The following is a 15863-nucleotide window of genomic DNA, read 5'->3' as shown; positions in this document are numbered from 1 at the left end:
AATGGTGATCTAGCCAGTTTAAAACAGAGCCACCTTTGTGACAGTAAAAACCCCAGCTCTGGGCTCAGCATACCTCACTAACCCACTAATCATGCTTCACAGTCCACCCCTCTGGGCTAGTGTCTGTCATGTGTACACAGCATATAAAAGCCAGTCCAGTAACAACGGAGGATTTTACCGGATAAAGCCTCAGACGGACTTCCACCTTTCTGGTTTGTCTGCTTGTGTGTTAGTTTCCAGTTTTTATCCCATAAAATGCTAGCCCTGTTGCATTAGCCTCTGAGGATGAAAACAAAGCTCGCCATGCCTCACCTCACCTCTCCACCGGGATGCTAAAGCTGTCTCCTTGCTGCCCGCCGTGGAACTAAAATGTGATCAGCCAGTCAATCAAGCCAGAGCTGTTTTGCTACTTCTGATTGACTCTTCTGATCGGCTTTTATGGAGACAACCAATCAAACTATTGAGAACAGATATCAGCCGGTGATGATTGTTATGACTGGCCAATCGATTGGTGCATTGGCCAGATGATAGCTAATGTGAGAGCGGGAGCTGATAAGTAGAAAAGGTAACTATTACCAATCAGAGCGCATGTGAAACTGGAGAAATTCATAACTGTACAACTGTAAAAATATTGGTTTGGTGAACAAGCAATTTTTGTTGGGTCAAAATCATTATATCCCGACTTTCCTAATCTGGAATAGACTTTTCCATGACTTTCCAGAAATTCCATGACCCGTGGGCATTGTGCATAATCTAACTACCCAGATCTATTGGAATTAAACTAGAACAGAAACACAGGTGGTTAGATATTTAAACACATATTGTGCTGTCAGTCCAACTGTAATAAAGACACATATTTCAATACAAATGTGCTGATTACCATTTCCCCCTACCTGGCAGGCAGAGCAGATACATTGAGTATGTGGGAAAGCCTGCAGGGGACAGTCCGAGCAGACTACACCGCTCCAGCCAGACTAACGGCACATGAGAAATGAGAGGGTGTGGCGGGTAGAGCCCTGAACCTTCACTGATCCTGCTGGGGGCTGAAGTGGCTCACAGTCTCTGTGGCAGATTGCACAGGGCAGCAGCGAGCAGACGGTCAACAATGGGCACCAGTGTGCATCCTCCATTAATCCCACAGCATTTACAGTTACCCAGCAGTGCCAGGCCCAACAACCAATGACGGGCCAGCCTCCCAGGCCAACGGCGCCACCCTGCTGCCCTCCACACATTCATCTTCCCAACAGGGAGGTTCGGGCCGCCAGACAGACGCAGACAGCAGAGACAGGGATGAAGACAGAATGAGAGAAAAAAAAGGACAATGGGAAAGAGGAGAAGACAGAAGGAGAGAGAGAAAAAGGGGATAGAGATGAGGAGCAAGAGAGGTTAAGCACGAGTGAAAAAAAAAAAAAAGAGGAAAGGGTGTCAGAAGTAGAGAGAGAAACATGAAGGAAAAGAAGGAAAAAGACAAAGCAGCCGTCTTTTTATCACCCGCTGTAACTGATTAAGGAGGCCCCAGGATCTTGGCAGAGGGGCAGATCTAAGACTGGACGAAGAGGAGGAGGACTGGGGTGGAGGGGTGGAGGGGTGGAGGGGGGGGGCTCCATCCAGGCTTCAACAGAGCACAACACCACACACTACATCTGCCCAAGCTGTACCACAGAGACATAGCCCTACTCTGAACAACAACTATGTGTGCATCTGTGTCATTCCACCATACCGGCTTCCACTGAAATCTACAGTCACTGGAAGCACAAGAACAGGAAGTCTGTGTGTGTAGTTTATAATCCTGCTGAACTACAGTTGGTAAATGTGACCTTCATTTCCATTGGTTCAGAGTTTGATGATCAGACAATCCAGAAAATGAGTGAGTGCATCCAACATGTGAACAACAAGCCCTCAGACACCTTTTTAGCAGCACACATTTTGACTTTGCCAGGAATTTACATTTATTGGGGCATCACTGATGCAATGACACAGTATGAAAACAAAATTGTATGAAATCAACAATTAAGAGTCGGTATTAAAAGCAATGAACATTATGAATATACAAACATTCAGCTGAACATGGATTATTCCCAATTACAATGTGTGAAAAAGGTAAATACCAATGAGGGAGGGAGGTAAATAAATATGTTATGTATGTTTGAGAAAGCATGTCTTGTCTGTACTCATGTAAAGAAACCCACTGGTTTTACAGTAAAACGATAGATCATATAAAAAAAAAATAATAATGATACAGGACATAGGTATTATATTCTACAGCAGACACACTAAACAAGCTTCATGACACGGACTGACCTGATGGAGTAAGGACAGGTGAAGCTCGTCTCTCGGTCTCTCTGGTCTGCCTGCATCTGCAGCAGCTGCCCAATCACCTTTATCAGCCCCTGGACATTTCTGGTCCCACAAACAGCACAGAAAGTGTCAAGAAATACTCACATCAAGTCAAAGCAACTGCATTTACATATCTAAAAATCCCAATCAAAACACAATGGTGGAGGACAATTGAGCTGTTGGTGACTTCTAAAGGAATATAGGGAAATATCAGCTTTCTCTCTGAGAGTGAGATGAGAAGATCAGGATGTGGTTAGCTTGGCTGAGTGTGAAGACTTAAAAGTAGGGTAAAACTTTTCATCCACCAATCTGACCAATGTAAGGCCAAAACTCTCCTTCTTTTCCTTCTGCTTTGGTCTCCACCACCACCACCTATCAGAAATATCCGGCTCTAGCTGCTAAATGCTCCTCTGTGTTTGCCAGCTAGCCTCTAACCGGGCCTGTCTACTCTTTGGTGCTGAGCACGTCATGTGGGGTTTTAGAGCGTTCTGGAAACATCTGCCTGCTGCTAATGGAAACAAGATGAGAGCAGTGTCAGGGAGCCAAAAGCGTTTTTTAGGCTGTACAACAAAAACAATGAGCTGGTAAAAGATGGTTAAAACATCCATGGAGATGAGGGGAGCTGCAGAGCATTTGATTATTTTCTCTGGATTCACAATCATCTCATCTACTGTTCATGTGAAGATACTGGCAGTATTGACAAAAAAAAAGGTCTTTTAAAACGCTGGCTCAACATTTCCTGTACAAGATGAGTCATATTTTGTTGAATGGAAAAGGTCACTTCACTGTTATTACTTGATCCTCCTGTTCTGATGGTTGGGACGTGAGAAAAATTTATGGATCCAAGTCAGCAGAGGGGGACAAGGACAAGGACTAAAAGCTGAATTATGCTTCTGTATAGAGGTGCCGTGTTACCTACAGTACATGCTCCATGTTCAGAACAAGTGCACTACGTTCTGTGTGGTGGTTTTCCAGAGTTTAGTCCTAAAATCAAAAGTCCATGCGTGTTTTATTCACTTTAATCTAGCTGTAGTCAAGACTTGCTCATTTAATTTCCTCTTTAGTCACCACCAAAAACACATTTGTTTGTTTTATATCCAAAATACATTTTAGTTTTGTCGCTGGTATCATATGGAAACAAAAGGTTTGTGTTTCAGTTCTGTTTGGTCTCATCAACATTTCATCCTTCCTTACCAGAACAGAACACCACTGCCTGTTCCCCTCAAACGTCTTTTATTACAGGTCGTCTTGTTACTGGTATTTTGGGGTCAAAATGACTAGTGGGTACAAAACATTTTGGAAGTGGTCCAGTAGGTCGCCTCAGCTGGCGGCTGCAAAACAGGCTGCAATGGCTACAACGTGATCCGCAAGTACGTCCAGACCTTTTTAGGTAGACCTTTTAAACCGGAAACAGCCATCATATCGCTCGCTTCAAAGCCACAAGACTCTCTTGACAAAAACAGTCATGTTTTCTAACAGAAGATGGGAACTGCTGGTCTATTGGGTAGTTTGTTGGTTACTTTGTAAAAGGGTTAAGTGCAGCCATTGCGGCCCGTTTCGAGGCTGCTGGCTAAGGCAATCTACTGGACCAATTCCAAAAGTTTTCGTACCTAGTCATTTCGAACCCCAAATATAAAAAAAAACTGGAGTTATCCTGATGACTTCTGTAGGCACGGTGCAGTCACTGACAGAAGGTGCGAGTGGATTTTGTGCACAGTACCTGGCGGAGGGCAGGAGGTTGAGGACACTATTGAGGACGTAGTGCAGGTCCGTGTGGCCTTGATCCACCAGCAGCACCACGGCATCGCAGCAGGCCGAACGGACCAGAGCACAGTCACTGCAGCACTGCTGCCACAGAGCCTCCAACGCTGGACCCTGATGCACAACACACACACACACACACACAAGTCCAGATCTCAAGTCGGTGCCATCATACAAGACGCAGATGATCCTGACTCAGCTCGGGGACAACTGGACCAACGGTTTCTGACAAGATGTCTATTTTCAGTCATTGTGAAATGTGCAACCCATCTGCCAATTTTGGTGTTACAGGTTTTGCTGTCTTTTAGCAGATTTAAATAAGAAGAGAACAAAACAGGTCTCCAGCAGCGTCGATCGCTGCTTGGACCCCTTGTTGGAAATAAAACGGCCTGCTGGCATTTCTAAAAAGATAAAGCCTGGGGTAGTGATTTAAAAAGGTGTCACATCTTCAGAGCTGAAGGGCCTCGACTGCAAAAGCCCAATCACCTTTAGTCTTGAGCCGGAAATATATAAGAAATACTGCTAACGAAACCATCACACATTTGACATCACGCCCTCGTTCAGAGATATGAGTTGGACACGTTCACACACTGAGATGATGCTATGAGTTGGGGCTCAGTGTCTTGCCCAAGAACTCTTGGACATTTTGACATGTAACTCACCTGGGTAGAGGACTGTGTGATTTGACCATTTGGCCCCTTCTCCTTTAGTACAGCGGCAATAAGATGTCTCACCGTCTAAAAAACATAAAGCAGGCCTCTGATTAAAGTAAGAAAGATCGTTTGTGTTGGCTTACTCAGCCAAGAGCAAACTACACCCAACCAAACACAAGAAAAGACAGATTTAGGGTTCCAAAGTAAAGTGATATAGGTGAATCTGTTTTTTTTTTAATCATAGTAATAAAATTCATTTATTTGCTTTTATTCTGAAAGTGAAAGATCAGTCATGTGTTTGTTTAGCTGGAGTAAAAACAGGCCACTGATTGGTCAGATGGGGAGAAGAATTTCTTTCCCACGTCACCGTCTCCTCTGAGTCACGTGCTTACCTGGGCTTGTATGACGGGGCTGGAGAAATCAAATCCTATCTTCAAACTCTCCATCGTACCTGAGAGCAGAGGGGAACGCCATTAGAACACGTTAACGTAGTCTAACGACGGTAAAGGGCGTTAATGTTGTTATTTCTGATCCTTCGGGTCCAAGAATTCAATGTTTTGTCAGTCGACACAAAAAGAAGACTTTTTCAGAGACCATATGGCTCTTGCCCTTTCACTCAACTCAAGAATATCACATATCAGTGGCGTTAAAGTCAGCCTCTGAGACAAAAGCACAGGGATGCCCACCTGTTGCTTCAGTGAGGAGCGCTGCTTGGAGGTATTCACGGACAGACCCTTTGAAAGCTGATCCCTGCCGTTCGATATCAAATTATTGGCCCGCAGCCACGACATAATTTTTGCATTAAATTATTCACAAGTCATTGATACATCAGCTCTCTCAGCTAACTCACGGGTTGCTATGCAGGTCTCAGGTTGTCTCATTAGGCCCGACAATATGCCATACACGTGCTGACCACCAGCTGTCCGAGGCCTGGCAGCCACAGCTCCTGTTTTAGGAGCGAGGATTTGACCCTTAAAGCTTTTTAATAGTTTTGGGTACTTTTTTTGGGGGTACTGAGCCGTGTGTGCTGCACTGAGAATCAAAAACTAGTGTTGAAATTTGGCAGTTAATATTATTATTAAGTCATATCAGAACAAAGGTACATTTCGGGAAGTATTTCTTCAGTGTTTCTCCCACATTTCAGGATGGATTTTTTTCACGATGAGAATGCAGGTCAGTTTACCCAGGTTACTATCACAGGACACAACCAGCCTTAACAACATTCACATAAAAACGCTCAACTCACTCAATCATCTGGGACTTTGCTGAAGAAAATATTTTCCATTAGTTGGCAATCAAACAGTTGACTTGTTATTTAAATGGCATAAAGGGGAGACTGATGAAGCTGCTTAAGGTGGGTTAGCAGTGTCCAACAGCAGTTAGAGCCATTTACATCACATTTGATGAGAAAACATGTTGAATGTGTTTTCTAGCTCTCGGAGCATTACCAGCACTGACGGGGCCTGTGAAACACTGACGAAACTATGTGGACTGATTCATACATGTGAATGTAGAAATAAAATATTGCTCTATAGAATCACATGCCAGCCATTCAACAGGAACTGAGAACTGATAATAACTTTGAATCACTTTGCTATTTATCAAGGGAAATGCCTGACAATTGCTGCCTTCACTTTCCTTAATGTGAGGATTCTGTTGGTTTGACATCATTAAATTGAACATGAAGTCTGGACATCATCTTGGGCTTGAACCAATTTAAAGTAATATGTTCGAATGTCACCGTGAGCTTTGGGAACTTTTGCTGAGTATCACTCACTATTTCATGGCATCTTACAGACAAAATAATCAAACTAATTAATTAATTGAGTAAATTAGTCCTACAAACTGTCTCTGGACAGAAAGCAAAAAAAGGAAGAAAATCCGACATACTTGAGTTTAGAGAAGAAAAGATCACTGACTGACCGTTATTATTATTATTATTATTATTAGAAATAATAACTCCAGTTAAGAAAATGGCACACAAAAACGTTTTAGTTCTTACTGACAGCATTTCAGGTCCTCAGGTTAATCAATATCCGTAACTGATATATTGGTTTAACATTACTATAAACACAGGGAACACGAGCCACATGTAGCCTAACCCTTGTCACCCCCTCCCCAAACAGACACCCAACCCAACCCCCCTGCTGTTATCTAACTGATAAGCCAGCCTGCTTTGCTGTCCACCACCCTGCTCAGTCCACAGCGGCTCCCACTGCCACTCAGCTTCACGGCCACATAAGCAGGTAAGTGAGCAGCACCTGCTGCCACACAGCAACACTCCACGCCGCCTTTGTCAAATGCTCATTTATTGATACGACGTGGCTGCTGATTATGAAATATCTACACGTCACTGCTTATACACCCAGCATACGTTGGCTAGTCTTTAAAATATGTTGATTTAAAGAGCGTGACAGTGATCTGGGTGGTACAAGTTCACTTTTCAGTGAGCCAAATACTCAGTACTAACTAGTCATGTTTCACTGATACCCGTCATATAGAAACAACTGGCTTCCTCTCTAATCTGATGATTGAAAATGGTCAGCGAAACCTACAGGAAAGTTTGTACACCAAACTTTTCTAGTGCTTTCTATAGCATATTTACCTTACAGCAAAACAATATAGGCTGGCCTGTATTGCTAGGTCTGCATTAGCAATAGAAGAGAGGACAATGCGTGAGCCAACGGTGCTTTAGAAATAACACCACTGAGGCTTTAGTGAGTGACACTCGCTGTTGCAAACTGCACACGGCGGACAGGCACATGGGATTTTTGATGGCCTTTCAGGTGGCACAGCGCTCAGCCTTTCACAGCCGCGTTCGGAGGGCCTGAAAGTGCAGCAGCACAGAATGCGGCAGGCTGATTGGATTCTGTTGACGCACGGCACCGCTGTCACAGCGGGTCTTAATAACACTGGTTTGGATTCATTAATCAGCGCTTCATTAGATACACCTTACTGGGCCAGGCTGCTAATTCTTTTATTCTTTAGTCATGACAAAAAAAATTATTTAAATAATAAACTGATTAACAGCCATTAAAGAAATCTAGTAATCATTGTTGTCACTTATCCAGCAAACATTCTCTGGGTCCAGCTTCTCACATGTGAAGAGGCTTTGCTGTGTTTTATTTCTGAGTACATTGAGTATTTGGGGGGGGGTTGGACAGTTAACAAGCAGGTTAAGGACACTACAGCTGTGCTCTGGGAAGGTGTGATGGGCACTTTTCACCCAAACTAACCAAACTAAACAGTTAATGTAAAGTCAAATGAATTAGGCTGGTGCATGTTTTCATTTGGTATTTGCCCTTCTCTCTCAGCTATCATTTAGCTGGCTGGCTAACCTCAGCCTAACCTAACCTCCTGTAAAGCCCAGAGCACGGTGGGCCGGCATTCACTTTTTAACGCAGGAGTTTGAGTTAGGCCAGACCTTAGAACTCAACCCATAAAATCCTGTTTTTAAAAAAGGAGCCCTCGCTGCACATGGGGAGTGCAGAAAACGGTTAAAGAGCGTGAGAAATATCATATCAAGTGTCAGTGGTGGAAGGACCGGCTGCTCATATTTGTCTACAGCCCAAAAACAGTTATTTAAACAACTACAGCACAATCTCTTGTTACTTGTTTTGTGCTTCGTGGGAAGAAGCCAACAGTGTTTCTATGCAGCCTGTTGATTAACCGAGTTTATTTCCTGCCCTCGTGGCCAATAGGTGGAATCTGCTGGTAACTTTCAGTGGAGCTTGTCTTTAAGGGCTCTCTCTGAGTCAAAGAAACTAGACATAAAATACTTAAATAGGATCCTTAAAAACAGTAGAGACTGAGTTTAACAACTGTATATATACTAGTATGTTGTATTACTTGGTATTATAGTCGGAGCCCCAGATTAAAGTATGAACCTGAGGATGAGGACAATACGTCTCATTTAGCTTGGAGCGATTCTCTTTCTCCTCTTCAGAACAAAAACATTCTGCAGCTTCTCTCTAGTCCACCTGCACACCGACTCTGCTGCTGGAAAACATTTCTCTACCACACACTGACACTACCACGTTTGTTATATTCAGCGTCTGAGGGCACCTGGAGGATCTGCGGGGGCGTCTCAGATGAGCCGGCACACGTTTTGTTTCACTTGTGAATTGTATCTTCTGTGACAACAATGATCTAGAGGCAAGCCTTGCTCGTGGGCTGGGGCAGTGGAGCCAGTGCCCGGGGGCCTTGGACTGCCAGGAGGCCTCCAAACATCGGGCCACGCACAACTCGTGGCCCCACCCCTCTGAAAGAAATTTAAATCCAGGACCCTGACCACTAGGCAACATGAGCTAACCTAACCTGGGTTACAATGTGAGGGTCCCCTTGGCATTTAAACAATGAGCTGACTACTAGGGCCCCTAGGCCCCGTCAGTAAAAGGGAAATCTGACCACAAGGACTACTGAGCACCTAACAGTGTGAGGATCTGGGTGCTTACAGTGCCCACTAGGACCCACTAGGAGTGTTTTTCATCGTTAGGGGGGTTTATTTGAATAGCTTGGCAGAGGAGATACACATGATTATTTGTAGTGTAATATTCTGTGTAAAAAGTTATGCAGTATCCTGACAAGTGTTGCTCATTGGGGAAATCTGCACAAGTAGGTGAGACAGAAAGAGAGAGACAGAGAGAGGGAGGTGTGGACTCCAGCAGCCACAAACCCAGTCTAACAGGACTATCTCATGCTGCCTCACTCACACACCACATGAAACAAGACTCAGTGCTGAGCTGTGGCTACATCCACCCAGCAGCCAGACAGCAGGGTGACGCTGCTGTGGTGGATCAGGCAGCAAAGCTTTATTTGTCCTTTATTAGAACATCCACTTTGGTAAATTAGATTCGTGCCGAATTAAAATATGCTTTCTGCTTGAGGTTTCAGTCGCGTTTTTTTTCACCACAACGTCCTGTTAATAAGGAAGAAACGTTAAATTGTCAAACTTTTCAATGGGGTTTGGCTTTAGCGCGTTTTCTTCAGCTAGTCGTGGTGCTGAATACCGGCGACGTGTCGAACACAGCAAAGCTTTACTTTAAAAGCTTTTGTTGGACAAAAACCTTCTACAAACAGAGTCATTTTAGTAGAACAAGAAAAATAATAACGTAACGACAAACAAGCTAGTGAATGAAGTTAGCAGAACCGGCTAATAATACGACACAGAAGCTAAAGCTAGTCGACTGACTGGACATTCGTAATGATAAAGAAAGCGGTGGAAGAGGACTGCATTTCTCCTGCTGCAGTGGACTAACTAACAGACTGGCCTCTTGAGTAAAAGTAACTCACAGTTGTACTTGTCGTTACTCGCACTTTACTTCACTCAGCCAGCATCCTGCAGCCACACATGGAGCTACGGCGCCCGTCGAGGACCAAAAGTGATAGAGCGAGCCCGTACTGACGCACTCCAAGAGACTCCTCTAAAAAAGTTGTCCTGTCATGGTGAAACGGTCAAGATGCTCAATGAAACGTGATGAGGAGGCTCTGAATAGCGTGGTTCCGTTTACAGAGAGCTCTTACCTAAGTGTTAACAGCTGGATTAATAAGTATTCATTCTGTAATGCTTTCTAAGGGAGGCTGACCATATGGAAGTCTACTGTATAACATTATTTCCTTCCTTTAATATGGTCATTCATTCTATTTATTTGTTGATTTGACAGGGACTGGGCATGTAAAGGAATAGCAGTATTAATTTACAGGATAAACATTGCAAAAAACGTTCCCCAGGTTAGCCTATAATTAGTTTGACTTTTATTTAAAGTTAGTCCCATTGAGAGTGAGATATCATTTTCAGGCATGATCTGAGTAGGTTAGATATCACAAATAATACTACTGAGAATTAGATCAGAATATAATCAAGATAGCTATTCTTTAGGGAACTATTTTTATTTTATTTGAGTATTTTTAATACAACAAATTAAGCTGTAATATGAGAAATAAAATGTGAGAAAGAAAACAATTTTATTGAACTATCTAATTTTAACATTGGAATCAACAGACACAGATTATGTTTGTTTGTTTGTTTTTGGTTCTCCAAATACTGTGATCACATTATTTGGATAATGAATGCTGCTGTGGCCTAAACCCAAGTCTGTAGAGATTCACTGTAAGTATACATGTACACACATGCAAAATATTCAGCCATAGGAAAAAGTTAGAAGTGGATTTTTTTTTTTTAAGAATAAATGAAGATGGGTCCGTGGTATCCATAACAATCGCAGGCTTTGCTCCAAGTATCTTGTAAAAGTTGTCTTTCGCTTCGTTTGTTTATTGGGAGCCATTAACCATCTTCATCACATGAATCCTGCAGGAATACTGGCGTTTTACTGCTTAGTGCGGGTGTGAACGTCTCACATGAACTGCTACAACATGCTTCAGTCGCCGGTTTTCCCCTGGGATTTGAAGGCAACATAATTACAGGGATTCTGCGACCACCTGATTGGACATCCCTCTATCTGCTGTTCCCTGATTGGCTCTTTCCGTCTCGTGCTCCGTCTGCAGCTCCAGTGGGTACACCGTGCTGCGCGTGCGCTCTACCCTCAGCTTCGTTAAATTCGCAGAATTGAGGCGTAGAATTAACGGAAATGTAGGATTTTTACTTTCAAAGTAAAAGAATGGGAAATAATAGAGGAAGAAAAGAAAAGGTGTTATTGAGTAGTTTGTGAGGTAGTGAAGCTTTACCCAGTATATCTTTATTCCACAGTATTTTGGCAGTAGCTAAGCCAAATTCAGAGCATCTACAGATGTCTAGTGTTGAGGTAATCTTGCAAAGTAAGAATTGTAGTGTTCCTGACTATGGCTGGTTCTACCACCAGGGTGTCAGGGTGAGCAGCACACATTATGTGTTACCTCCTCCAAGCAAAGCCATTGATTCAACCATGCTGCTTATTCCAAAACTGAGAGTGAATTCTTTCAAAAATGCAGTAGCCAGTGAAAGCAAATGCCTTCCGACTTTCTCACCTTGGTGCTACTTTGAGATCCTGCAGCAGTGTCATGTGGAAGGTTTTTATTAGCTTCTTGGAGTAAGACTGGATAGATTTAAATGTGATTATTTTTGGCCAACAATAAAGTAATTAATAAAATGCTGTAATAATGTTACTTCATATTGGGAAACTTTATTCTTTATTCTATGGCCAGACCACAGTAAACAAATTACAAATACCATAGCATTTAATTGCATCCCAAAAGCATTACTTTAATCGTATCCTACAAATTAGGGAGAATACGTGACAGGGGTTGCACTGCAGGGGCTTTATTTTGAAAGTCCACGCCGGAATTTATCGAGGTCAATGCGAGTATTTGACTGCCGGCGAGCCTTTGAAAGTCCTAAGTCTGACTTCAGTCCAGGAGAGACCATGTCCGCCTTCATAGGCAAGCTGTGCTCACCTCTGCTCTCATTTAAAACTGATTCTCCATGAAATAACAGTAACGCGGGGCCTCAAGTATGGCCAACTCGGTGAGTAGCCAGTCGGAGGATTTGCTTGCCAGCTCGGGCCACTGGAGTACAACGTTATGTGTGGACACTTCGCTGTTTTGTCTCACCGGAGGAGTCGCTGCTTTTTACTCCGTAACGTGGATTTTCAAGCCGTAACGTTTCAGCTAGCAAGAGCCGAACACGAACCGCTATCTATTGAACGAACAGTTCAATGCAAAATCCCGCAGGAAAAAAATAACCCTAGCAGTTTAAATGTTTTTCTTCTTACCGCCAAAAACACTCATGCGTGAATTAAGGCTGTTTCAGAGTGGTTACAGTCCAGCCTTCAATTCGGCGTGATGTTAATGCACAAACTAGGACGTAAATCGGGTAAAATGTCAACTCTCTGGAGGGATATTGCTCTCGTTTTCATGACATTATCCTTTAAAAGCCATGCAGGGTTGCCCTTTGACAGAAGGCAGTTGGAGCAAATGTCACCAGTATAAAGTTTGTGGAAATGTTTGCTGCTTTATGAGTGGTATATATGATGTTATTAGATGATTTACTGTTGATTTAAGCTAAAAGTTGAATGTCAGGTTCTCACAGGTTTGTCGAAAAGCAATGTTTCATTAAATTAGCAGATTTTTGAATGGAGTTTGGCGTGACTGAGACAAAAAAATCTATGTGACTTAAAGGAGTAAGGGGAGCATGTCAAAACCATAAAGGGGCTTTAACTTGTTAAGTATGCAAACCTTGTATTGTTCTGCTTTTCAAGTTTGTGTTTTTACCCTTTCTTCAAACTGAGCAGTAACCCAACATCATTTGACTTCACAGGGTGCTGTTCAGGTGAAACTAGAGCTTGGTCATCGTGCCCAGGTCAGAAAGAAACCCACTGTGGAAGGCTTCACCCACGACTGGATGGTGTTTGTCCGAGGACCAGAGCACAGCAACATTCAGCACTTTGTGGAGAAAGTAGTTTTTCACCTGCACGAAAGCTTCCCTAAACCAAAAAGAGGTAAGCGGCGAACTATTTCTGCTTCATTTTGGCCCTTTGTGGGATGTTTCTTTTGGCACTGTTTCTTCAGAACAGCTGGGTTTCCTGTGTTCTGGAAGGAGGGAGAGAGAGAGGGGGGGGAGACCTTCAAACGAATGAGCAAGGTTCAAACACTGGTGTCAGCAAGCATCCACAGAGCTCTTGCGTCCTTGATGAAGCCATTAAGTCCCTGTAGATGACTGACCTCTGACACCTATCGAGGGTTACAGAAAAATTGAATTTCCTCGTGTAGTCTCTTTTGTATGGTCAGAATAAATTGCTCAAGTGCGTATTGTGGTGCTGTGGCTCTGTGAGCAGAAACCGTAGCACGTTTTACTCATTGTTGCACAGTTCTGTGTGTCATTTTCTCTGAAATGCTCTGACAGAATGGAAAGGTAAAGCAGTGACAGGCATGGCGTGTGCTGCTTTGGGTTGGTTGCAGGCCTGCAGGCAGTTGGCTCCTAACAAGCTAGTGAGCCTTCAAGTATTGCACTATAAGACGTCTTTAAAGTCAGGGGTAGACTGATAATTGCTCGGCACTAGGGCTGGGTACCGTCCACATTTTATCAGGTACCCAGTGGTACCTTTTTTTAAAGTACTTCACTCTCTCTGTAATGTGATTTCACTTGTAAGAAATAAGTCCAAACTTCAACACAACACAATATTTAGAACTTTTTCCACATCTCAGGTAATGAAAGGAAACGGTACCCACTATTACCAACGCAGTTTAAAGAACCGAGTTCTGTACCAGACGCTAATGGGCCCCTACAGTGTTGGATCGATCAGTGTGCTATATTCTGATTGGCTGGTTTGCAGAGATGGGCTGTGAATTTGGTCCCGATTCTGTCTTTATGAACATGTTTGTGTGTGCGAGGTCCTAATGAATCATCTGGCGAGGAAGGGATCAGGAGGAAATTATTTTCAACATGTGAAATTGATGATTCCGAGTTGCTGGGAATGCCTGAATGGTCTGAAGGTCTCATGTGACGAGTGCTGTACATATAAACCGTTTGGATAAGCTGTCAGAAGTTCTGAAATTAGATGCATTTTGAGACTGGCCCCATGCACATAGCAAGTTGGAAATCCTAGACTGTATTCATTTACCCCAATGCCTCCAGCGTGTCTTTATATCAAATGTCATATCTGCTGATATTAAACCTCCCAAAGCTTCAGTTTCTGCTAAAAGGTGTTTGATTACAAGGTACAAAATGAGACTTGGCTTCTGCACACCCCATCTTTCTCCCTGCACTTTGTGTATCACAGCCCAGGCTAGATAAATGTGATCAAGCCCACAGGAGAATGCTTAACCCTCAGTGAGTCTCACACACTGGCATGTGGCCATGGGATCTTTGCAGTGTCTGTGATGTCTTTGGGCCCTGTGAGTTTTTAACATGGTGACTAATTGTGAGTCAAAGTGCTTCCTGGTCTGTTTGGTCAAGATGTTCTCCAGTGTTTCTAGTTGAAACAACCACAGAGAATGACTCCAGGGTTTTATTTGATAGAACTGAAAGTGCAGCATTTATTTACAATTAAACTACCATCAACCCCAAGTGACTTCTTTCTTCCTCTGGTCACAGTATTGATCGATCAGTTACTTACTGATCTGTAATTTCAAAATATGTAGACGTGATCAAGTAAAATGGTACAAATGCTGATTTGAATGTTGGACATGTCTACATTGCACATCTGGGCTGGGGCTGGCACAATGAAGACTCAAAATACCCCCCCTCTGAACCAATCAAGGGTGAAGCATGCTAAGAACTACATAAGAAAGTATATTTGGGGAAAATGTATTAGTGTGCTATGATTTATTTTTTTTCATCCTTAGATCGACCCATGTCCCAAACCCCCGAACATGGAGCTTTATTAGCTTTACTGCAGCAGCCACCAGGGAATAATTTCCCATTTTCCCATCCAGCAAACCTGTTTTTTCTTTTCCTTTTTTTGTCTTTATCAGGCAGTTACAGTGAAGACAAGTGTCAGAGGACAGAGAGCGGCATGGCATGCACCAAGGGTCATAACTGGCAACCATGTGGCGTTACCATTTAGTCATCAAGGTGCGCCGCAACTTGATTTTTGTTCAAGCGCAAGTCACAGATTGACTTTGCGTAGCAAGTTGCAACTAGCATATTTTGTATTTGTATTATCTAGTAAATCTGACTATTCATGTCCAGTGAATTGGTTGCTCTGTAAAAGATCAGGAGATGATGGAAAATGCATCACATGCAATCACATTTTTTTTTCAGAACTCACGATCCCCTCTTCCAATTGTTTAATGCGACTGACAGTCTACAAGCACACAAAGCAGAGAACCTCTGAAACCTTACATTTGAGAGGCTGGCACTTTGTGCTTGATAAGCGACTTAAAAGATTTCTCAAATGTCAAACTAATTGTGTAAGCATTCATTGAGTTGGTAAATTGTCGATTCAAGTCCTTTTAAACTGAGTTGTTGATCAAACAGGATTTAAATGTAGAGGAACAAGCAGAGAATGTGATTGTGAAAGAGATAGTGTTTTGGTGAAACTAGGCCTGTCAGTACTCAGCCTTACTAAGTAGTTCAGCAGGATCCCTGCTTAGTACCTGCAGATTATACTTTCCTCAGTGTAGAAGCCGGCTTTTCGCTCGCCTGCATGTCTCACGCAGTGGCTCGCCATCCGCTGT

The 15863-nt window shown here is 43.1% G+C and overlaps 2 protein-coding genes across 3 annotated transcripts in view; one reads left to right on the top strand and one right to left on the bottom strand.

Moving 5' to 3' along the window:
- The window catches only part of focad (focadhesin), a 37432-nt gene extending 27315 nt beyond the window's left edge, over positions 1–10117 (bottom strand). Inside the window, exons 1-5 of one of the 2 annotated variants that reach the window (XM_070854961.1) lie at positions 10044–10117; positions 5144–5202; positions 4761–4835; positions 4058–4212; positions 2302–2400 (exon numbers count right to left, since the gene is read on the bottom strand). In XM_070854961.1, the coding sequence (XP_070711062.1) occupies positions 2302–2400; positions 4058–4212; positions 4761–4835; positions 5144–5197 (383 nt within the window). In that variant the 5' untranslated portion in view covers positions 5198–5202; positions 10044–10117. Of the gene's footprint in view, positions 1–2301; positions 2401–4057; positions 4213–4760; positions 4836–5143; positions 5203–6757; positions 6769–10043 lie in introns of those variants that run through there. The other variant, XM_070854962.1, reaches the window with a different exon arrangement.
- Positions 10118–12125: 2008 nt separating this feature from the next.
- mllt3 (MLLT3 super elongation complex subunit) overlaps positions 12126–15863 on the top strand; it is a 40999-nt gene continuing 37261 nt past the window's right edge. Inside the window, exons 1-2 of the mRNA XM_070855118.1 lie at positions 12126–12210; positions 13003–13183. Of these exons, the coding sequence (XP_070711219.1) occupies positions 12199–12210; positions 13003–13183 (193 nt within the window). The 5' untranslated portion in view covers positions 12126–12198. The remainder of the gene's footprint in view (positions 12211–13002; positions 13184–15863) is intronic.

Source organism: Pempheris klunzingeri, chromosome 23 (genome assembly GCF_042242105.1).
Source record: "Pempheris klunzingeri isolate RE-2024b chromosome 23, fPemKlu1.hap1, whole genome shotgun sequence".
NCBI lineage: Eukaryota > Metazoa > Chordata > Actinopteri > Acropomatiformes > Pempheridae > Pempheris > Pempheris klunzingeri.
This window is presented reverse-complemented; position numbering and strand designations above follow the sequence as displayed.